Genomic DNA, 22,029 nt, shown 5'->3' with positions numbered 1-22,029 from the left:
GCCGCTGCATGGCCCACCGTTTCGTTTCACTTGCCACCCCCAAGCAATAGCCAGCATAAGGACCCTTTGTTTCTCCAGACTTGGCATTTGTGGAAGCTACGGAACCATATCTCGGGTATATAATTTGAGCTATGATTTGGCCAGACAGAGGCCTAAGGTGGAGACCTTGAAATTGGGGGATAGATAGCGCAGCTACCTCCGAAGTATAGCTGTATCTTGGATATGGGGTTAGAAAATGTGCAGTTAATCCGTTGGGCAAGTTTGAACGGACCAATAAAAGGATAGCTATTGGGATGGAAGCCAAACGAGGGTATGAATGATTCGACCGATAGAAACGACACCTCCCCATACATTTCCTGGAAGTCGGCTTGGTTGTCATGAGTGCGGAGAGGCTTAACTCAGCTAAGTATGGTTATAAGTTTGCTCTGGCTGGGAAACAGGTTGAGGTGCAATTACAAACGCCCAGTCAGTGGCGATGGCTGCCGTCATACCCAGACGGAGGCAGAAACGAGAAAGAGGATGAGAGGCCGGTCGATCAAGGAGACAAACAATAATAATCTCCATAACTCCCCTGCACGGAGTCCAAACACCGTCAAAGTGTCAAGGCTCGTTTTGACCACGGACGTACGTATGCATCCAGGACGCTTGTTCCACCAGAGATCCCAGCTATGGCAGGCATATAGTTAGCTGCGATCCGATATCGCCCACCAGCCCGCCACCAGCCAGCCAGCCAGCCAGTAACAGAGCAAAAGGAGCACAAAGCTAGCAGCGTAAACTCCAGGAACCCATTCTCGAACCGAAAACGAACTCCTCCAAAAGAGGGCCGTGAGCCAGAGCCAGAGCGAGACGGAAGTCGAGCGGAAGTATAACTCAAGCTGGCCGAAGTTAGGAAACCATTTTTTTTTAAGAAAAGCCATGAAACAAGCCAACTAGAGATGCCGAAAGATGAAACGGAGAGAGCTCACAGACCATCATCCAAAAATCTCTTATTGCTTTGACTTCCCTTCGTCCGCCAACCTCCCGGCTTCTGCGCCAGTAAGAAACTGTTCAGCGAACCGCGGTACATCCACAGTGGTAAATTCAGTGGGAAGAAGCAAAAAAAACGGGTCTGATCTGTCGGGAGGTTTGTCGCATTTGGGCAAATTCCCCGAACGCTCTCCGCATGGGGGAGTTATAGCAGCTCAGTTGAGAAGTGAACTGCTTGCTGTGGTTGGTGTGCCTTCTGTTATATGTGGATGGAAGTGTTATAGGTGGGTTGTGGAGGACGGTGGACAGTAGTGGATGCCAGATGGGCGTTTGCATGCCGCTGGGGATTATCGGGGAGGCCGTGGCCCATCGTAGAACAGTTAGACTGTCACCGTGAACACTATGGAGGACGCTGACTATATGGAATAAGAGTTTTTGTATTATTTATGTAGGTATGTGGGATATGTAGGTAGATGTATGTAATTATGCGAGTGTGGGATGCCGTGCTGATGCCGTGCGAATGCCTCGTTACATCGTGGGAGTAAGTAGAGGGCAGTATATAGGCGGAAAACGAGAGAGAGAAAGAGAGACATGAGTATCATCAGGTAGATAGAAAGTGAGGTTATACAGACAGAAGCAAGACATGGGGGGTGGTATATATAGTAAACGCGCCAAACAACAAGGCCATGTTAAACAAATAAGATCCGTCCGTCCAACAGAGAATATAAGGGAAATTAGACGATATATAGGCGGTATGATATGTATGTCAGTCAATATGCATGGCTTATGTGCACCCATCTGTCATCCTCCTCTCGCCTTGAGGTCCGCCAACTGTGCCTTGAGAAGCTCGTTGCCGGCCAGGAGGTCTGCCAGCCAGTCGCCTGCTTGCGTCAGCATAGTGCTTTTGCTGTACCCTCCCCCCCTCAGCTCGGGGACCAGCGAGCACAGGTCGTCAAACCCTTGTTTTATCAGGTTTCGGCGTTTCTGCTCGGAGAGGATGTGGTTTGTACGTTTCTGTTCTTCGGACAGATTTTCTCGTACAGGTTTGATAGTGGTGCCGTTTCCGGCAGGCGAAGAGCCTTTTGACTTGCGAGATGATGGACGAGCAAACGATGTGGCTGTGGTGGATGACGAAGAAGTGTAATTTGTTGTGGATGATGTAGGAGTAGTGATAGTTGGTGACTTGGATGATGACAAGGCGCTGGCGAGTTCTGGGTCTTCTTCTTTTATCTTGTTGTTGCTCTTCCGTCGCTTCTTCGGTCTGTCTTCGTAGGAGGGTGGAACTGGATTCCGCGATGCCGCCAGGGACGATACAGTGTCTTTTCTGTCACAAAGTTTTCGAACGGGACTGGACGGCCGAGTGTTGGCTGCGCTGGACTGGGCTTCTAGACACTCTAGGTTATGGAGGAGGTTTTCTGTCGTTTCCTCGACTGTGGGTTGTCCTGGAGGCAGACGATAACCTTGGTGAGCAAATCCAGAGTCAGATCCCCATTGTAGCATACTAGGGCCCAGCTTCGAGGCGCTGGCTCGCATTCTTGGTTGCTGATGGTCATTTGCCGGTGAGCGGTGTGCAGCAGGGTCGAAAATCATGGTACTGGTATGTATCCCCTTTGGAATGACAACGAACTCCTTTTGCGGCACAGACCCGTCGTTATACCGACCCAACTGCGCACGCTTAGCATCTATCTGATGGCTGTGATGCTGCTGCTGCTGCTGCTGCTGCTGTGGCAGTGGTTGTTGCTGTTGCTGCTGCTCCTGGAAGTGTATGTTGCTGTTGGTATGATAGTTGGCATTGCTGTTGTGATTCAGCAGGCCATGCTCAGCGTAGAGTTGGTTGTGTAGGGCAGAGAGGTTATCGTGTCCGTTCTGGTAGAGCATTTGTGCTGCAGCAAGGACATCTGAGCTCAGGGCGGCCGACCTATCCGGTGTAGAAATGGTTCCTGATTGTTTGGCTGGGTGAGGATGGTGAGACTGTGGTGTGGGTAGATTCGTAGCAGAGCCCTCGAAATTTGGCGGCAACTCAGGCCAGCTGAAGTTACCGCCAGGCTCAGCACCATTCTGCTCACCAAAGGAGAGCCAAAAGTCGTTGTTATCGAACTGGCTAGCATTTAGAGAGGTGAAGAGGTTGTCCAGCATGTTAGATTCACTATCGTCCAGGAGGGCGGGGCCCAGCGGACGTTCTGGCGCAGAATCAAACGGTGTGTCTTGCGGTGATATCAGGGCATCTGCCTCAGTCAGTCTTGTCTCTTCTATTTTTATTCTCTTGTGCCTGCCCTCTCCTTCTCCCTCGTATACTTCAAAGGGATACGTACAGCCAAAAGGCCCTGGTGGAGGGGTTGAAGAACCCTTCATATGATGGGCGGACTCAGAGAGCCCCAGCTCCATGCTACACGCGAGTCCACTGCCCAGGTGAGAGGAGTTCGAGTTTGGGTTGGCAGAGAAGAGAGACCGCCTGAACGGCGACACCGTCTCAGTCATGCAAGAAACCATTTAATGTGGCCAGGATTGGGATATGCTGGAGTATATCAACTGTGTATCGTAACGAGGGCGTCTTTTCCAAACCCCCCGTCAGCGGAAGTATAACTATACCGGTACAGTCCAGGAACAGGAACCAGATAAGAATGGTCGAAAGCCAGCGTCAAGTGGTCCGTCAAGTTATCGCCAGGAACGCCAGCGAAGAGAGAAAGAGAGTCGGCAAAGTCGAGTCAAGCTGTCATGCCAGGACGCCGTGTAGTCAAGCAAGCAAGCAAGCCAGCAAGCAAGCAAGCAGATAGTAGTAGTAGTAGTAGTAGTAGTAGTCGTAGAATCGAACAAAAAGTGTGGAGGAAGCAAGCCACCCTTTATCTTCTATCACATGCGACTCGCAAAGCCAAAAAAAGAAAAGGAAAAAAGGCGTGCGGGCCGTGTGATCGCTGGCTGAGGTAAGCAGGATTGGGCCAATAGAAAAAGAGCGGAAGAAAGTCGAGCCGACCTTGATATGGGCGACCGGATGGTGGAATGGGCGACAGCGACAGCGACAGCGAGGGCGAAGAGATGAATGGAAAGGGAAGAGGGTGCAAGGGAGAGGCAGACAAGGGCGATAATAATAGTTGAGGGCTGCTAAGATACCGACACTGCGTTCACCGGGCTGGCCTCCCGATCTCTGATGGAGTGAGCGACCGCTAGAGGCCGACCCTTCTTATACGTAGATATAAGTATAGACTTCTGGTTTGCCCCAGTTGTCTAGCGTTGAGGCTATTGCGAGCTAGCTTTCCAGAAGTGTAGAAGACTCCGTCACCTTAAAAAAAAAAAAAAAGAGTGGACAAGACGGCCAAAAACAAAAAAACAGGGTCTCAACTTTGGCGTCTGGCTCGTCGCATGGCGGTATTTCCTGATCCATCAAGAGGGCCCGAAAAGGGAAAAAAGGGGGTACTTTCTAGGGAAGAAGCAAGCATTAGCACGTATTCTCCATACTTTCTGCACGCTGCATGGAGCAGAGACAAATAGCAAAAAAGGAAAAGAAAGCAATACAGAAAAAAAAAAAAATTTAAACGAGAGAGCGTCATCGAGTTTGCCTCGATCGATCTTCGCTTCTGGCTTTGTATTTTTGTATTTTTTTTTTTTTTTTCACCATCTTCCCATAATTAGTTTACCTGAGTTTTGTGCAGGATGGGACTAGATGCTCTCGCCGTCGATTGCGTACGAAGCTGGTGGTCACTGTCTCGTTCCAGCGGCCCGCAACCGACTGGGATTCCCTTCGTCGTGTTGGCCCAAGGCCTATCAGGACCGACAAAGATGTCATCCCCATAAACTCCGTCCGGACTGCTACACACCACGTCTATAGAGATACTCTGTCTTTCCCCAGCTTGTGTGCAGAGCCCGAACCCTTAACTTATTCTTTTTAAAATTAGAGACCCGCAGCGACCAGGATCGGCTCGGTAGGCGAGTTGAGATGAGATGCAGTTCGGAAGGGTTCCTTGATGGCTTGTACGAGCTTACTTGCCCATCTTGCAGTTACATAGGTAGGTATCCTGCTGGGGTGGCGTTAGCTATGTCTGTAGCCTGAAGTATTGTTATGATGATGGTGTTAGTTACACACCTCGACCACACCATAGAACGAAGAAGACACGATAGTTACTCTGTAGCAGCGAGAGCTCCCCAGCCAGCTGCACGCGAAGACGCTGAAGAGTCGAGGGCCCGTCAGCGAACTTCCCTGATCCCGGCCTCGGAGGTTTTTCCTCTCCCTCTGGCTTCTCTTTTGCTGCCCAGTGGGCGTCCTCAGCAGCGCTGTCGCGTCGTCCGTCGTCCGTCCAGCGTCCAGCGTCGAGCGGAAAAGAAAAGCAGCTACAAGGAAGTTACTTGCAGGCTTGGCTTGGCGGCTAAAATCTAACCGCGGCTCGCCCTTCACGTGCTTGTACCTCGCCCGTACCTCCAGTTCGCGCTCGCTAGCGACCTCGCCAGCAACAACCACCTCGACGACGCTCGATTGACCGCCAGCGACGACGGCGCGCGCTGCAAGTGCTGCCACCGTGGACACCACGACGACGCTGGAAGACCGGCTGGCAGAGGTTGGCAGCGACCAATAATGCGATCGTGCCCCGCAAGCGGACACCTTCCGACATCCGTGATCAGATCATCGACCTCTTTTTAAGGACCGACTCTTCCTTTAGCGCGTTGGTACTTCATGGGGGTCCCCCCCCCTCCTCGCGTGTCGACCACGGCCCTCCTCCTCGTCCTTGCTGCTGCTGCTGCTGCTGCTCCAGAGGACCCCGGGCGGAAACGTTAACCTTGGCTTCGACTCGGGCTTTGGTGGTTTCGGTCGAGAGCTATGTCGACGCAGCGTTCCAAGGTCGCGTTCGACCGTCTACGCATCTTGAAACCGTATGCACCGAACCCGCTCCTATATATTCCCTGTCTCTCTTGTTCTTGTCTCTCAGCCGCTCTGCTTTCTTCTAACATGGGTGTTCTTCGAACAGGGTTGCTCGGGCGTTTGCGCTTGGATATCTCACTACGACCCTGCCGAAACTTATCTCTCTTTTAAAAATTCTGCGGCGGAGAGACGTTGGCGCCGCAGAGAAGCTACAGCGGGTAAAGGAACATCATCTGACACTGCTAGTCTGGAACAAGTTTGTTATTGACATGTCATTATTGTAGTTGATCCGCATCTTGCATTGTGGTTTTAAATGGGACCGCTTTCCAGTTTTCTGTGCTCTGCTGGCGGGGGGCTCCTCCATCCTGCCTCGTGCCCTGGAAGTTGTCAGATTAAGATTCGCCTCCAGTGGGTATCTCCAATCCCTGCCTACGACTGGTATTCCACTTTCGTCGAACCGGCCGTTGCGGTTCCTAGCGGCCTTCTTGTCCGCCCTGATCTGCTTTCCAATCCTCAATCGTACAGCAAAACATCCGTACGGCCGGCATGCGGGACTCGACAAACACGCTTACTCCGATCAATCGAGCGTGGCCAAGAAGAATAAGGACTACGGCAACAGCAACGGCAATGCCGGCGGCAACGACTTTGACGACAACGACAAGCACCACCTTGCTGGTCGCACCCTAGACTTGACTCTCTTTGCGACAACTAGGGCAGCAGATGCTATAGTCAATCTGTTATGGTCTCAGTGGAAAACCTCCCCACGTGTCGCGCATGGCAAAAGCAAGACCGGGCAACGGGTGCGCTCCCTTGCCCCCAAACTCGCAGATACTGGCCTCTTCGCTATCAGCTCCGCTATTGTGATGTGGGCTTGGTTCTACCTCCCCGAACGACTTCCTTACTCCTATGGCAAATGGATCAGCGAAGCTGCCCAGCTTGATAGCCGCATCCTTGAGGCCCTCCGGACTGCCCGCAGAGGTGAGTGGGCCTACGGCCGCGACAACGGCGATCAAGTGGTCCTCGAATCCATGTGTGCAGACTACGGATGGCCAATTGAATGGGGCACTCCCCAAAAGACAGTTCCAATTCCCTGCGAGATAGTGCACATGGGTTGTGGTCCGAACTGTGAAAAAACAGCCATCTGGCGATTTGCTAGAGCTTTCAAGTTTGCTTGCGCCACGTACATTCCACTCCAGATCGTGATGCGTTGTCGATCCCGCAATCTCAAGACATACATCCATGCTATCAAGAGCGCGCTACGTTCATCCACATTCCTCGGCCTTTTCGTTAGCCTGTTTTATTATTCCGTATGTTTGGCGCGTACAAGGCTGGGACCTAAGCTGTTTAGCTCAAAGACAGTCACACCTATGATGTGGGATTCTGGTCTCTGCATCGCTGCCGGCTGCGCAATGTGTGGATGGAGCATCTTCGTGGAATCAGCAGGGAGAAGGCAAGAGATTAGCATGTTTGTTGCTCCCAGAGCACTGGCTACACTGCTTCCCCGGGAATATGATAGAAAGGTACACCCTTAAATCCCTGCAAATACGTTCCCGTTATACTAACTCATCGTAGTATCAATGGAGAGAGAGGCTGGCTTTCTCTCTCAGCACCGCTATTCTCGTTGCCTGCATACATGAAAACCCAAATATGGTTCGCGGCGTATTCGGCAAGTTCCTGGCTCGCGTGTTCAAGGCATGATAGATCTTCATTATTATTATTAACCTAATACTTTCACCACCATGTATTATTACATTTTTACGTCATTTAACTCTACGAGATATATAACATTAATATATAGATGTCTTCATTCGGCTGCTCGCCATGGATTTTCCGAGTCTGATAGACGCTGGAGCCCAGATAGGTCCACCGGTTATGTCATCTTTGCTAGCTGGAGCCTTATGCATCACGTGAGTAAGGTACAGAACTCTATTTTTACCCTGCGGAAAAAGGGAAAAGCCCCTTTTCAGGAAAACGCAGGGACCTAGGTTGTTACCCTTTAGCACTCATATCTATTCTCCTGATATCCATGCAGAAACAAAAGACACCGGGATAGCGGAGTCCAGTCTCAACTGCTGCGCCTCGGTATGATGCATGCAACGGTTTCTCCGTACAAATACGAACACGAAAGTCCATGCCAGGCAAGCGGATTCCATGAATGGGACCAAAATCTTGCAAGCTCGTTAACTAGTTAGTTACTTGCTAGAAAATAGTGATAAACTCGATCGACTCAGGGATTCATCTCCTTCAAGCAACGATGCCTGACGGTGCACAAGATATGTATCTGTACGACATATTGTTTGCTTAGCTTGGTGGAAAAAATGACGCACGATGGACGACCGAGGTCCAATTGACTATCCAAGCAAACAAGCGTCCACTATGCGTTTTGCAGTCGTATAGAACAATGCCGATCAAACTGAGCAATAGCCCTATAGGGCTAAGGCCTTGAGCTCGCCCAGTACCAGCGATCAGGGCATTAAATCTCAGCCGGCGGTTATGCTTATTTTGAACCTTGCCCGTTATCGTGACGTCGACTATTGTCGTGCCCAGGCAGCATAACTTCATATTATTTAGGCTTGCCTGTTTCAAAGACGGGCTGAAGTGGATAGGTATGGAAGATGTTCAATCACCAACACGCCCTATCTATCCCTGTAAATGAGCTTGAAAAGGGGGGTCTAAGGTTGACAACCCTTTTGGCGGCCGTCAACAAATGCGGAAAATGCAATAAGTCCCTTCCCCTTGGTGTTCCTCTCCAACACAGCGGATTCGAATTCCGCGCTGACAGATCTTTTCATTCTGTAACGTTTTTTTTGGGTCGCCGGCGTGGGCCTACATGGATTATAGATTATTGACAAGGATAGAGCTCTTTTCCTCGCAGTATCCCTGCCGTAGCTAGGGAAGTTTCAATACTCCGCTTCCTCAGAACATGTCGGCTTCTTAAAAAGATCAGGCTGACAGGGAACAAGCTTCAGAATCCTTTTGAATGGGTATTTTTTTCATCTGCCTTGTCTTTTTTTGGAATAAAGCGCAATGCAGCTCGTGGACTAGAGAAGCCGCCGTTCGCCCATGAAAAAGTCTTCAGACCAAATACCCAATTCCATCTGGATCAGGCGATCGATTCTTGGATTGGCCAGGGATACGAAGACGACTTCTGAGGCTTGCTCGTAAAAACACGTTAGGCGAAAAGGAATAATAATGATCACCAGCGCCTGGAAAGCCACGTGGATTGCTTTTTAATTCTGCACTATTGGATTTCTGCAGGTTTTTCCTTGCTTAGCAGGAGTAGATATTAGAATACCAAATGGGCTGGCCTTCAAGGTGCCTTTAGTCGTTCGACTTGACGACGCCATCAACTTCAAAATCATGGAGACAAAAACGAAAACGACCAAAAGAAATATGGAGATTATATAAGCGTATTATATAAGAAATTATTAACAACCTTATTACTAATCGTTCGGAAAATGTTTCACCCGTACCTGCCCGTTGAGGTTGAGTCATCCATGGATGCCGACTTCGGGCAGTTTTGATGCCTATCGGGCTGTGAGGTGGAAGAAACAATTTTGATATTGATATTGAATCTGACAATTGAAGGCTGAACAGAAGCTATTAAGATGACTATGCCTTCGAAGAAACGCTGCGGTAAGCCACTTATCCCAATTGCAAAATTATTATACTAACTGTATGTTCTAGGTGTTCTTGGAGCAACCGGTGCGGTAGGCACGCGATTCATCCTCCTACTCTCACAGCATCCGTTACTCGAATTGGTTGCAGTAGGCGCCTCAGACAGGTCATCAGGCAAGAAATACCGTGATGCCGTTCGTTGGAAGCAATCGGCTCCCATGCCCGCCAAGGTGGCGGACTTGACTGTCCGTCGCTGTGACCCCGCCGAATTTTCAGACTGCGATATTATTTTCTCCGGGCTGGACCCAGATGCCGCGGGCGAGATTGAGATGGCCTTCCTCAAGGCGAATTTTGCCGTTTTCTCCAATGCAAAGAACTATCGACTGGATCCCATGGTACCGTTGGTGGTGCCCCTCGTTAATGCGGGGCATATCGATGTGATCCCCGCACAGAGGAAGCATTTCGGTCTTGATAAGGGAATGCTGGTGTGCAATTCCAATTGCGCTGTTGTAGGATTGGTCGTCCCGGCGAAAGCTCTCATTCAGAAGTTTGGACCCATCGAGTCGGTGAGCATGGTTACCATGCAGGCTGTCTCAGGAGCCGGTTATCCTGGTGTCAGCAGTACGTATACCTATCAATCACCTCAAACATGCAAGTGCTAACTCATTGTACCAGGCATGGATATATTTGATAATATCGTTCCATACATTCCCGGTGAAGAAGGAAAAATATCTAGTGAAGCACGCAAGATTCTAGGAGACCTTAACTCCGATCTAGCTGGATTTAGTGACCAGAAACCCCTTCAGATTTCTGTTTCTTGTAACCGTGTTCCCGTCCTTGATGGTCACACCGTCTGTGCATCTCTCCGTTTCGTTAACCGCCCTCCACCTAACGCAAGCCAAGTACGTGAGGCTCTACGGGAGTACAAGCCAGAAGTCCAGACATTAGGATGCCCCTCCGCTCCCAAAGAGAGCATTCACGTCATGGATGAAGTAGACCGACCACAGCCTCGTCTTGATAGGGAGACTGAAGGCGGATATGCCTGCACTGTAGGCCGAATCAGAGAAGATGACAGTGGTGTCTTTGATATCCAATTCGTTGCTCTTAGCCACAATACTGTTCTCGGGGCATCCGGTAGCAGTATCTTGAATGTGAGTTTTCATTTCCCGCCTACGGTACATGAATAAATGCTGACAAGTCTATTCAATAAATTATAGGCCGAAAGTGCCATCTTGAAGGGCTTTGTCTAGCCTACATTAGATAGGCCGGTGTCTTGGTACACCAAATGCTTGCTATGATACATGCTTGAAATATAGACATGGATATCCTCCCTTCATCTCTCATTAACCTGATCTATCAGCTATCATTTGCCCTTCCGACTCCGTGCTCGTACGAATTCGGCAAAGTAGGGTTGCGTTATTAAACATCCACTGCCCGGATCTTATCCATGCATCGATTGATAGGAATTTAAATTCAAGTTTAGATTTCTCCACGTCCTATCTATTGCAAATCGATTACATGGAATAGAATACATAGCAAACAAGGAGATATCGAGGAATCATATTGGGATTATAGCAATATATGTTCATCCATATTTTATTATGTACAAGGTACAGTGTATATACAAAAAGAAATAGGTCTCGGACCGGACAATTAGATTCAAAAACTCAAGCAGATAAGAGCCATCAAGAAACCGTAATGGTTCATGGGCTGATACCTAAGGTAGGATTGCAAAGCCTTTAGCAGCCAAGGTAGATAGCTATATAAAAGTCAGTCATAATGAATTCTACATCAGATAAATGGAGTTTACATACCGTTGGCGAAAAGGGAGTAGGTATCAGCGTTCTGGATGGCCTTGGAGGCTGGGAGAGCAGAGACACGCTGGTAACCATAGCCGAGATCCTCGCAGAAAGGAGTGACAACAGCAGGGTTGTGGGTGAGCTCGTGGAGAGTGGTGGTGGCCTGGTCCTGACCGTGGCAGCGGTTGTTAAGGGCAGGGAGCTGGTAGTAGCTGGGGCAGTTGAAGACCTGGTTCTTGGATGGGAGGGTGTAGGCAAGGACACCAGGGTGGCAACCGCCTCTGTTATCATTGCAGTAGTAGGTGGTACGGCCAGTAGAACCAGAGCTGGACTCGCGGGCGACGGACAAGAAACGGCTGGCAACCTTCTGGACGGTGCGGCTGTCAGCGGTCTTGAAGTACTCGCGCATCTTGCTGGGGTTTCTCTGAGCAGCGGAAGCGGCAGCTCTGGAGAGGCGGGAAGCGTTGGAGAGAGCAGTTTGGAGGACACGAAGCTGGCTTCCGCGGCAGCTGGAGGTGACAATGTTGGAGCGCTTGTCAATAACACCGGTGGAGTCGTCACCGCCCATAGCCTGTTCAACAGCAGCGGCCTGCTTTCCATCAACATCCATGGTGAGCTCGTTGGACTCATAGAGAGTGTGACCGGTAATGGTGGTTGCGTTCTCCTCAGCGGTAGGGACCATTCCATGTGCCTTGACAACGATCTTTCCGCCACGGCTCAGGTCGTGAGTGGCAGCAAGATCAAAGGAGTGCTCAACACTGGCTTTGGGGCCAAGGTTGACGAAGTACTCAGGGGTGAGGTCAGACATCTTGTAGCGGGGAAGCATTCCAGTGAACTGGACCTCAGCACCTTTTGTATATAGTTAGCATTATACTTCGATGAGCAGGTAATAATATAGGAGGCTTACCATCTTGGTAGACCATAACCTTGCGGGTTGGGTGCTCATCCATGATGGTGTTGAACTTCAACAAGTTCAAGGTACGGTCACCAGTGTTGGTAATAGTGGCCTTGATCATAGAGTTACCAGTAGCAGCCAGCTGGACATCAATCATGGAGTGGTTGTGAGCAGCAGCTGGGATAGAGGCAGCCAGTGCCAGAGGGGCGCCGAGAGCGGCGAGAAGAGCAGTGAATTGCATCTTGAGCTCAGAAGCACAGAGGCTTAGGGCAGAATAAGCTAAAAAAAAAAAAAAAAGGGAAAGGAAAGGTAGGGAATGTAGTGAATGACAGTGTAATGAATGACTATGTAGGGAATGACTGAAAGGACTGACTGGTCTGGCTTTCGAAAAAGGTGTTCGTTGTGGTGGTGAGAACCTCCTTTTTATATCTTCTTCAGAGCACACAATCTCGCCCTTCGGATATATCCTAAGGAAGAGCTGACGCTCCATCCAGCCCTTCGCAGTTGGAGCTAACTTGTATCGAACATGCAATAGCAAAATCCCCGGAATGATATCATATCAGAAGGACGGTATAGCTTGGACAGGGAGAAGGCGATGTAATTGGAGGATATAATTCGCTGCTCGGCACCCATGTGTACAATGTGATCCACAGGTAATATAACTTCACCAGGGTATGAAGTCTTTAAGTTCCGGGAAAGGCTTACCTCTTGTTAGCAAACGCCCTGTCCAAGGGCGGAGTATCATTCCGAACGCTAGCTTGTGAAAACAATAGGAGGATGATCTTATTTTAGACCGACCGAGACACAAGGCAACTGGTCGTTTTGTGGTCTGCGCAAATGCAGGCCCCAACATCTGTCTCTGCTCTGCATAAGGGATGGATATCATTTCTTTTCCAAGGACATACCACCATTCTAGGTGAGGTGCTTAAGATTTTCGCGAGTCACAGCAGTGGTACGGAGTACTCCGTAATAATCAATCCACCATCTCGCTGGCGAAAACATTTTGTGGCCTTTATTTTGTGATCTTCTCCGCATTGCTGGAGCCGTGGAGCACAGAAGTCAAGCATTATGGCATATCAAACCCACAGATCGGCTTGAAAGAAAAGTCTGGAAAAGTAGCCGTACCACAGCTAGCCTGAACAGGTAGTTATCTAGAAGAATTCATACCACACTTTGAACGAGCGGGTTTTGCAGGATAGATGGGAATGTGGAGAAGAGTTATGCATGGCATTTTCAATCGTCATTCCTCTATCGATATACAGAGTACTTGCTGTAGCATCCGAGAGGTGGTGCGACGGTTATTATCTGAGCTTCATAGCTGCCTTGCAAAACCGCGGAAGGGACATTAAATCTGATCGAGAATAACACACTCCGTACAGATTATGTGCCGTTTGTATGTCAAATTCGACATAAACCTAGAGGCAAGATTTGGACATGTGTAGGGCGTATGACCGATCTTCACCTCAAGTAGAAACGTTGCGAGGCATGAGGATCGCCATATTTTCTAAGACACGGGAGAGCAACTTCGGAATGTTTTTACCGGCATCAAAGGCGTGGATGGCGGTAATTCAACCTTGAGATCGGCGAAAGTTCCATTCAAATGGATGAAACAGCTAACTTGTGCTAAGGGAAAAAAAAATTTTTGGCGGGCATACCAAGTCCTATGGTTTGGTATCTCTGTTCACCTCTGAATATCTAGCTCCACGATTATCATTACCAGTGCATTCAGGATGCCAAAAAGTATAAGCAGCCTTACAGCTGGCGGTGCATCTAAGTCTTTGGCATGAGGAAATCTGCCCGGTAGTTTGTAAGGTTGGTTATGGAGTATCTGTTCCGAGGGTAATAATGATGCTCTACGGAGTACCTGTTTGCTGGTATTTGGCATATGCTGGGATCTATGGCCACGACCACTCGTACGAATCGAATCCATATATCTCCGCTTGGTGAGGCTCTCAACATCGAGTCGGAATTCAGCAGGAAGCCAGGTGACGTGATGAGGATCAGCCACCTTATTCTTCTCGGTGTTATCCATCAACTGATACAGCGTGCTGGTGCATGCAGGCTCCGTGGTCTTGGAGTGGCTGTGAGCTGGGCATATTATCCTTTCAGCTTTTTCGACCGGAGATGATATAATTCCCCATCCCGGATCCTGGGATCAGGATGCTTTAAAGGAGTGGATCATGGGTTAAGGTCGATTGCGTGTCTGTCTGAGGTTGTCTAAGCGCAATTATGGGGGCTGAAGCCATTTCTATCACCAACTTCTTCACTGTAAGAAAGGGCTGCAATGTGGCCAGGCTGTCTGAGACAGGAATTTTATCAGGACAAGATCGTTGTATGAATAATGTGAAGCCACAGAATGCCGAGAAACTGACAGGTTCAGGAGGTGAAGACGAGTTGAAGTTCGCATTTCCCCTTTTTGGACCCACAGGTGGTGGGTGATGACTAAGCCAGCACAAAAACGGGTATTCCTCCAGAAGGATGAAAGACTTTCAACGTCATCTCTATTTCACAGTCGACCATGTTATGGCGTTGAACGGCTTCATTGACCTTGAATTTGGGTCAGTCCCGGCAAAAGAACGGACAGGAGCTTTTCGAGCCTCTTGAAAGTTCGTCAAATGGCTGGAAATATGATACCCTTTCTTACTGAGACATATTGGTCAACCACTCACTCAAATGAAGATACCCTTTAAATGCCACCGGCGTATATCTCTTCTCTGTATATCTCCTAGTTACATCATACCTATGATGTTCTGAAGCCGAGTACCAATAAGCCTTCAATACCGCCTCCATGGGAGTACTTTAACATCGCCAACTTTCGACGAACCCCTTGTTCAATGCCCTGGAAACGCGATTTTAATAGCCCCGAGTTACTAGGAATACCTCAATAAGATGATGCTCTTAGAGCCATGGAATATCAAATATCGTGCAGCAGATTCTTTGCGACAAGGGAAGTCAAGAAACAGGATATGATCATCATCATATGTTATCCAAGAACTACCTATGGCAGGAAACTTCCATATATCTTCGGTACATGGTCCTGATGGGAGTGGCCTGCAAGACTCACGCCTGAACCCAGTGTCCTGCCTCCCCTGTTTTATTAACAGGAGTAAGGGTATATTCCACGGCCGTCAGCAAAACACAAACACCTGATAAACTTGAAGTATACGTTACTCGGTACTCAAACGTATCTACCATGTCAAAGTCTGGTAAGCAATCTTAACCCTTAAAACGTGGGGCAGTAGGAATCAATACCGGGTAAATGGCGTTAACCAGATGATATCTAGCAGTTGAATATGTCAGGCCAAATTACTGACAGCTACCTGGGTGACGGGGCTGGCTGTGAGTGTACATGTCCGGCTTATTTGGCAACGCCATAGACTCAATGTGTTTCTTTCTGGCCCTTTAAAATATAATCGAACGACGAAGGTCCAGCTAACATGAACGACGCGGTAGAGGGGATTTGGCGAACCCTACCCCGTAGCCCTCCACGGGCTGAAAATTCGTGCATTTAAGGAAGTCTAAAGGTGAATTTGAACGGGCGCAAAAACTTTAAGACGTGCTTGATGGTCCCATAAAGTGCATACACACCCGCCTACGGAGTCTTGATGACGTGAACACCGTCATTATTCAATAATTCCTTGACGCGGTGTGACGAATAAACTGGGTACATATTCAGTCTCAGCAGCTCTCTGGGTTGTGACGGTAGTAGACACCATACAATGATGAACAACTCAGCTCCGAAAAAGGTTCATAAATATGGAGAAGTTAACATTGAAGCCGGAGGTGAACCGAGGCATTATCAGCCAGCCTTCTAGGAAGGACCCTATTCCCTACACAGCTTTGAAGGCTTCGGGGGTCACGGACACACCCATGCTGTAGCCTGACAGGCTTTCCAAAACAACCCCTACCTCACCCCTGGCCATTCGTTCTTCATATCAATATATGGAAGAAGAGTATAATAGATTTTGGTTTCATGATTCTGTTCTCGCGTGGATTCCAAAATACACATATACGGAGTATTTAATTCAAAGCTGTCGGAGCTGTCGGTCGCAATTGAGATAGAGCTTTCATGTTGGGAGCCCTACTTCAATGCTAGCCATGGTTCTCCGTATTCGAAACGATAATATAGGCGTACCTACGGCCCATGCCCGGCTTTGAGAGCGAGAGACTCGAGTTGTTTGTCTAGGCACCCTGGCACATAACCCACTCCCCAGGTTACGCTAAAACTGTGACAGTCCGCATGGGGCAGCCAGTGGATGCCAGCTCCAACATCCAGATGGAGCACTTACTTAAAAGTTGGTCAACAGGCGAGAGGCACTCCATAACTCACTGTTAAGGACTGGTCGGGAAAGATTGATGATCAACACCTCGACTTATATGCCTGACTGACAATATTACCAACTCGCACAAAACTTTCATCTGAGCAACTTCGCAAACGACCCGGAAGAATCGAATTGCACCGAGATAAATCAAAAAAAGGAGGACAGATGTTGTCTGAAAGATCACTAAACGGCTTGGTATCTTCTTATTAGTGAGGGGTGTCGCTTGAAGATGCGAACTCGGACTTCGAGCTCCCGATGTCAGTATAGTAATGCTCGACAGCTCAAGAGCTTCAGCGAAAAACGTGGAATCAGAGGTCGACATATCCATGAAGATGCTTGTTTCACGCTAAAGACAAACGTCTCGTATTCCACACTCCGCGACTCAGTGGCCACTCACAAGGCGACTTGTGGCTAACAAAACCATTCTCTGCATCCCTGCCAAGGGGGGATTTATCTCATTTGAGTCCACCTCGCTTATATTTTTAGGTCCCCCTTTTCCACGGAGCTCGGAGTTAAGCTCCAAATAAACTACGGAAGTATGTGGCCGACAAGGATTGCATAACTGATTGTCAGCCTTTATGCAAGGTACCGGCTGGCATTGACCATGAGCTGGCCCAACAGGCACAACATTTTCATGCATCTCGTCACACATTTCGACTTTCTTTTCTGAGCAACTAGTGAGTTCGCATCCCGCGCCGTCCTCGTCACAACAAATGTTGGCACACAGGCAAAGAAGTCGAGTCAAGTCCATGCCCCAAAACGACCTTGCATGTCTGCTGCCAACTAGCTAGCCAAGGACGTTTCACGTAGTTATGCCGACTTTCCGATATGGAGCCGAGTCGAAAGAGGAATGTAAGTACGACGGGGAACCCCCCAGTGCTTCAGCGTCGAGCTTGTTTCTCTCCTCCGCAGAGCTTTGCATATCGATGTTTCATCAAAACGTCCCCCCCCCTTCTCTCTCTCCTCCCTTTTCTCGAAGCGTCCAGGGCGATTATCGCGGGTTCTCGATGCCGCCACTCCGATGGAGGCGTATGGAATCAGTCGGCTGTTGAGCCTGGTAATCGCCATCTCAAAGGCTCCAGCCAACCAGAAAATTCAAATGTGATTTCCGGCGCATTTGGTTGGGCAATTCTCCAGTTTGGCGGCGGGACCTAAAGATGGGGATCGACCTAAAAGTCTGTCGCAGTGTCAGGGACCCATCAAACTAGCTCGTTTTCTGAAACGTCACTGATTTTTTCGTCTGCTTGCCAGACTGCCCTACACTGCCCTCCAGTCAGATACGGAAAAGATATTCTCATCCTGAAGCAGTTCCTGACAAAACATTCTGTTGCGATGGTGCCTTGGGTAAGTCTGGAGGTGGCAAGCCCTCCCTGCAGTATGTACGACTGCTTGACCCTGTCCTGGCAGATTCCAGGACTGGTTCATGACGAGCGATCGGTCACAATTTACCCAGGAAAAGAAAGTCTTTTTCTCTGGTATCAAGCTAACTAGCGTCGGATCTAGCCAGGAGGACTGGACGGTTGGTTGCCCTGGCCCTCTGTTCGTCCACCCGGAATCCCCCACTCAGCCATCTCGATCGCGAGGATCTAACATGTTCAATTTGATATTCCATTAGATGAATAGCAGTACTCCATACCCAATGTCGTGCAATTGAGTTCGATTTCAGTATGATGTGATGATGATACCCTCCTATCACTTTTCTTGAAACAAGACCGATACAATGAGCCGCAAGAGGCTCGGTCCCAAGTCCTTCGTACAGAGTACACGAGTAACTAGTTAGCACTCGCATTTTTTTGTGTGATCTGCTCTATTCTTCATCGCTAAAAATCTGGTGCGGTGGCCATTCAGTTGGTGGTGGCCAAGCATCTGAAGCTCCATCCGTCTGCCCAAGCACTGCAAGGCACGCTCGTGTCCGAAAAGTTGGACCGGCATTCCCCTTGCATTTCGACCAAAAAAAGCATGGCTCCGGCCTTAGTCGATCGATCCAGGCGGAGACCGAGATCTGTCTATCTCTGACGTGCGACGTCCTCGCGCCTTGTCCGGTCAAGCAAGGTACCGTCCAGGGCCGGTCAGAGATATATAACCCGAGGGAACATCCCCCTGATACCTACTTCTATATAACCACCATTTCGATGTTATAGACCTTTAGCCCTCTTGTCTATAGCATTTACATTCGTTTGGTGCATACCATACTCTCGTTTTTACTTGCATTCGTTGATCGATCACTCCCTCCCGTTCGTTATCTCTTCTATTACATACTTCTGGGGGTATTGTATATATAGTACTCTTATACACAGACAAAATGCTGTGCCGGCTCTTCACTCTCTTCATCACAGCTGCACTCGCTTGCTGCGTAGCGGCTATTCCGCTGCAAGGACAGCAATCCAATTCTATTATTGAGCGCACTCCTGGTAGGTGGCCATGGCATCCACACCGCCCCAGACCGCACCATCCCAGGCCACACTGGCCATTCCCAAAGCCACACTGGCCAAAACCACACTGGCCAAAACCACACTGGCCAAAGCCAGAGCCAGAGCCGACTGCAGTTCCAACTATGGCTCCAGAACCTACAACAGTTCCCCCAACGGAGCCAAGCGGAACCTACCCACCAGAAACCACTCCAACCGTTGAGCCAACAGTTGTCCCGACAGACGTTCCAACCACGTTCCCATCAATGACGCCAACAGCTGATCCGACTGTAGCTCCTACCGGCACCAGTGTCCCAACTGGAGTACCAACAGGCGTTCCCCCCATGCCTGGCACTATCCCATTCGGAACCGTCATTAACCAATGCACTGTTAATGGCACCATTGCTCTCACCTTTGACGATGGCCCATACGACTACACCGGGCCTCTTCTTGATATCTTCGCCAAGAATGGTGCTAAGGGTACTTTCTTCGTCAACGCCATGAACTTTGGAAACATCATGGACTATGCGGATGTTATCAAGCGCATGTACAAGGAAGGTCATATGCTTGGTTCTCACACGTAAGTTTTATCCGTCAGTTGATTTTCCAATGGGCGAACTCAATCGCTGATAACATCTACTACAGTTATTCTCATGCCGATCTCTCTAAGCTCAACTCTACTGGAATTGCCCTTGAGATGAAGAAGCTTGACGATATCCTTGCTCCCATCATTGATGGAAACAGACCAACTTATATGCGTGCTCCATACTTCGCCTACAGCGACACTGTCTCCAAGACCATGGCTGAACTCAAGTACCACATGATTGATGCCAACATTGACACCAAAGACTACGAGCATGCCACTCCTGACGGCGTGCCAATCAGTGTTGAAAACTTCAAGAAGGGTCTCGAGGCCGGTGGCACTATCACCCTCTGCCACGACGTCCACCAGACTACTGTTGAGCTCTTGATCCAGCAGCTCTTGGATGAGATCAAGAAGAGAGGTTTGAGAGGTAAGTCGTTTCCCTGTTTCGTCCATAGATTGAATGATCCAAGCTAACATTTTAACAATTTAGCTGTCACTGTCGGAGAGTGCTTGGGAGACCCCCAGGCCAACTGGTACCGCCCCGCGCAATAAATTCCATCACGTAGAGTTGAACTCTTACGGTAATGGAAATTTTGTGAGGGTATGACGGCAGAGTAAGCTCTGCTACGGTGACGCTCTGGAAGGGTGGCCATGGAAATGCACTTTTCATTGCCTAGGGTGCATCAAGGCACATCCTCCCAGTCGTTTGACCCCAGTTCAGGGACGAGGCGTAGCTTCAGTGAGGTTGAACGCTTCTGATTACTGATCTGCTTGACGCGCTGGGTGACCGTCTGGAGTCATTATGAACTCGAAAATTGTTTTATTACGCACATTCTTTTAATACATAGTTACACATGCACATATATAATGGGAACCTTGAGAAGCACTCTTTTGGAATTTACGTTTTACTATTGAAAATCATCTTTTTTGGGATTCGTCACAATGCTGTCTGCATGGCTTTTCTATTTCATGCAACCAATATATTGCTCATATCCTGGTTTTGACACTTAAGGGGCATTGCTCAAGTCTTACCACTAACCCTGTCCTACCCCCCCTTAACTCACCCTTTATTTTACGGGGCCCATGCTGAGCCTAGAATTCGGTGTTTAGTTATACAAATGATGTTATAGGCTAGGTTGTAGATATATTAGGGGAACCTTCCACTCTGCCATATTGAGCTTGTGTAAATTGCAAGGGCAAGGTTGCGGGACACCCAAGCCGCCCCAGACGCAGGGGAACTTTGACCAGACAGAGCTTTAACTAGCGGGAAAGCCCTTATTAAATGTTTCTCTGAAGAAAGTATATACTTAACTAAAACCCGTTTAAGACCAATGGAACAGCGAGTGCATCATTTTCACCCAAGGGTCAAAGGCTGCCAATTTAGTATGTTTTGGCAAGGAGATTTTGTGTGTGAATAAACAGAGCTGCCACCCGATCACTACGCCGAGCTGGTAATTTTTTTTTTTTTTTTATTATTAACAGCCTATATGGGACGACCGTGCTTGTATAAAATTAGCTGCAATACATCATGAGGCATCTATCGATTAATTATGCTAGTGGTACTCCGTATTTCGTGGGTGAACCAGCCGCCGACTGCAGATCAATAAGTTAACTAGTGAACTAACTAGTAAGTCGTTAGTTATGCAAATGTTAGTAGCAACGGAGTACAGGCATCGTGCTCTCTATAGGATCAAGGAGAGCTGCGACCAACAGTATGTCTTTGGCCTCGAGGGCTAATAAGCGAGACAAGTATGGGAGGGCTGCAAGCAGGAACTGCTCTAATGCGAGGCCGGCCCTTTTCGTGGCGTGGACATGTTTTACCGAACTATCCCGAGCGCCATCTGCCAGTAGGCAGTTGGAATGCGCTCCGTTAGCTCCTGCGCAGCTGTTGGGAGGGTGACCAGGCCAGATGGGATGGGTCGTGACTGATGTGAGGACATGTCTGGCCGGTGCTTGTCAGTGTTTCATAAATAGACAGCGCAGCGCTGCTTCTGTCAACCGGCATGAATCTGATACCAAAAGCTTCACGCGTTCACGGAGGGCGGGTTTGACCGTGTCTTTGAAGTCGTGATGCAATGGCGACGACACTTGGATTCTCGCCCGGCTTCCGTATCCTTATAAGGTCCCGAACGCCTTGCTGTTGTGAGCGAAGTTGTGACGTTGGACCTGCTTCGCTCTCATGGCATTGTTACTCTGCTGATGCCGATAATTCTGTGGGAGCCAAATACATTTACATGGAGAGCTTCAATGGAGCTTCTGGAATTCATGGTATATCATTTCAGAAAAGCAACGGTTAAGAGGAGGGGCTTGATGGGCTTGGTCCAGCTTGAGGCCAGGTTCTCTGCCATCCCCCCACCCCCCCAGTGCCGTGGGTAGCATATATATTACGGTCGTGATCTACCCCGGATTTGAATAATAGTTATCGCTGTATACGTGTCTCGGGCAACGATGCCTCCGGTCGACCGGAAACCTACGTTGGACCGGGCGTATCTTGGAAGTCGAGTATGCGGAGAGATCTCTGCTTTAGGGCATCGATCGTCGTCCGCGTAATTCATTTCCAAATCAAATTAACCATAATATCCAGAT

General features: G+C 49.0%; 5 protein-coding genes across 5 annotated transcripts; 3 read left to right on the top strand and 2 right to left on the bottom strand.

The window, feature by feature from the left end:
• Nucleotides 1-1,767: 1,767 nt before the first annotated feature.
• Nucleotides 1,768-3,444, bottom strand: ARB_04772 (HLH transcription factor, putative; the record flags this gene model as incomplete). Its single annotated transcript, XM_003016437.1, has 1 exon — nt 1,768-3,444. One exon carries the CDS (start codon nt 3,442-3,444, stop codon nt 1,768-1,770), a length of 1,677 nt encoding a protein of 558 aa, XP_003016483.1.
• A 2,384-nt stretch (nt 3,445-5,828) lies between these two features.
• ARB_04771 (uncharacterized protein) lies at nt 5,829-7,347 on the top strand (the record flags this gene model as incomplete). Its single annotated transcript, XM_003016436.1, has 2 exons — nt 5,829-6,071; nt 6,100-7,347. 2 exons carry the CDS (start codon nt 5,829-5,831, stop codon nt 7,345-7,347), a joined length of 1,491 nt encoding a protein of 496 aa, XP_003016482.1.
• Nucleotides 7,348-9,423: 2,076 nt separating this feature from the next.
• On the top strand, nt 9,424-10,620 carry ARB_04770 (uncharacterized protein; the record flags this gene model as incomplete). Its single annotated transcript, XM_003016435.1, has 3 exons — nt 9,424-9,451; nt 9,503-10,054; nt 10,109-10,620. The coding sequence occupies 3 exons, from the start codon at nt 9,424-9,426 to the stop codon at nt 10,618-10,620; spliced, it is 1,092 nt and encodes a 363-aa protein (XP_003016481.1).
• Nucleotides 10,621-11,239: 619 nt separating this feature from the next.
• On the bottom strand, nt 11,240-12,368 carry ARB_04769 (uncharacterized protein; the record flags this gene model as incomplete). The annotated part of the gene is made up of 2 exons (XM_003016434.1): nt 11,240-12,081; nt 12,140-12,368. The coding sequence occupies 2 exons, from the start codon at nt 12,366-12,368 to the stop codon at nt 11,240-11,242; spliced, it is 1,071 nt and encodes a 356-aa protein (XP_003016480.1).
• Nucleotides 12,369-18,751: 6,383 nt separating this feature from the next.
• On the top strand, nt 18,752-19,995 carry ARB_04768 (uncharacterized protein; the record flags this gene model as incomplete). Its single annotated transcript, XM_003016433.1, has 3 exons — nt 18,752-19,437; nt 19,503-19,870; nt 19,934-19,995. 3 exons carry the CDS (start codon nt 18,752-18,754, stop codon nt 19,993-19,995), a joined length of 1,116 nt encoding a protein of 371 aa, XP_003016479.1.
• Nucleotides 19,996-22,029: the final 2,034 nt, after the last annotated feature.

This window comes from Trichophyton benhamiae (assembly GCF_000151125.1).
Source record: "Trichophyton benhamiae CBS 112371 chromosome Unknown contig01989.5, whole genome shotgun sequence".
Taxonomy (NCBI): domain Eukaryota; kingdom Fungi; phylum Ascomycota; class Eurotiomycetes; order Onygenales; family Arthrodermataceae; genus Trichophyton; species Trichophyton benhamiae.
The sequence above is the reverse complement of the archived record's forward strand: the minus strand, read 5'-3'. Positions and strand labels throughout refer to the sequence as shown.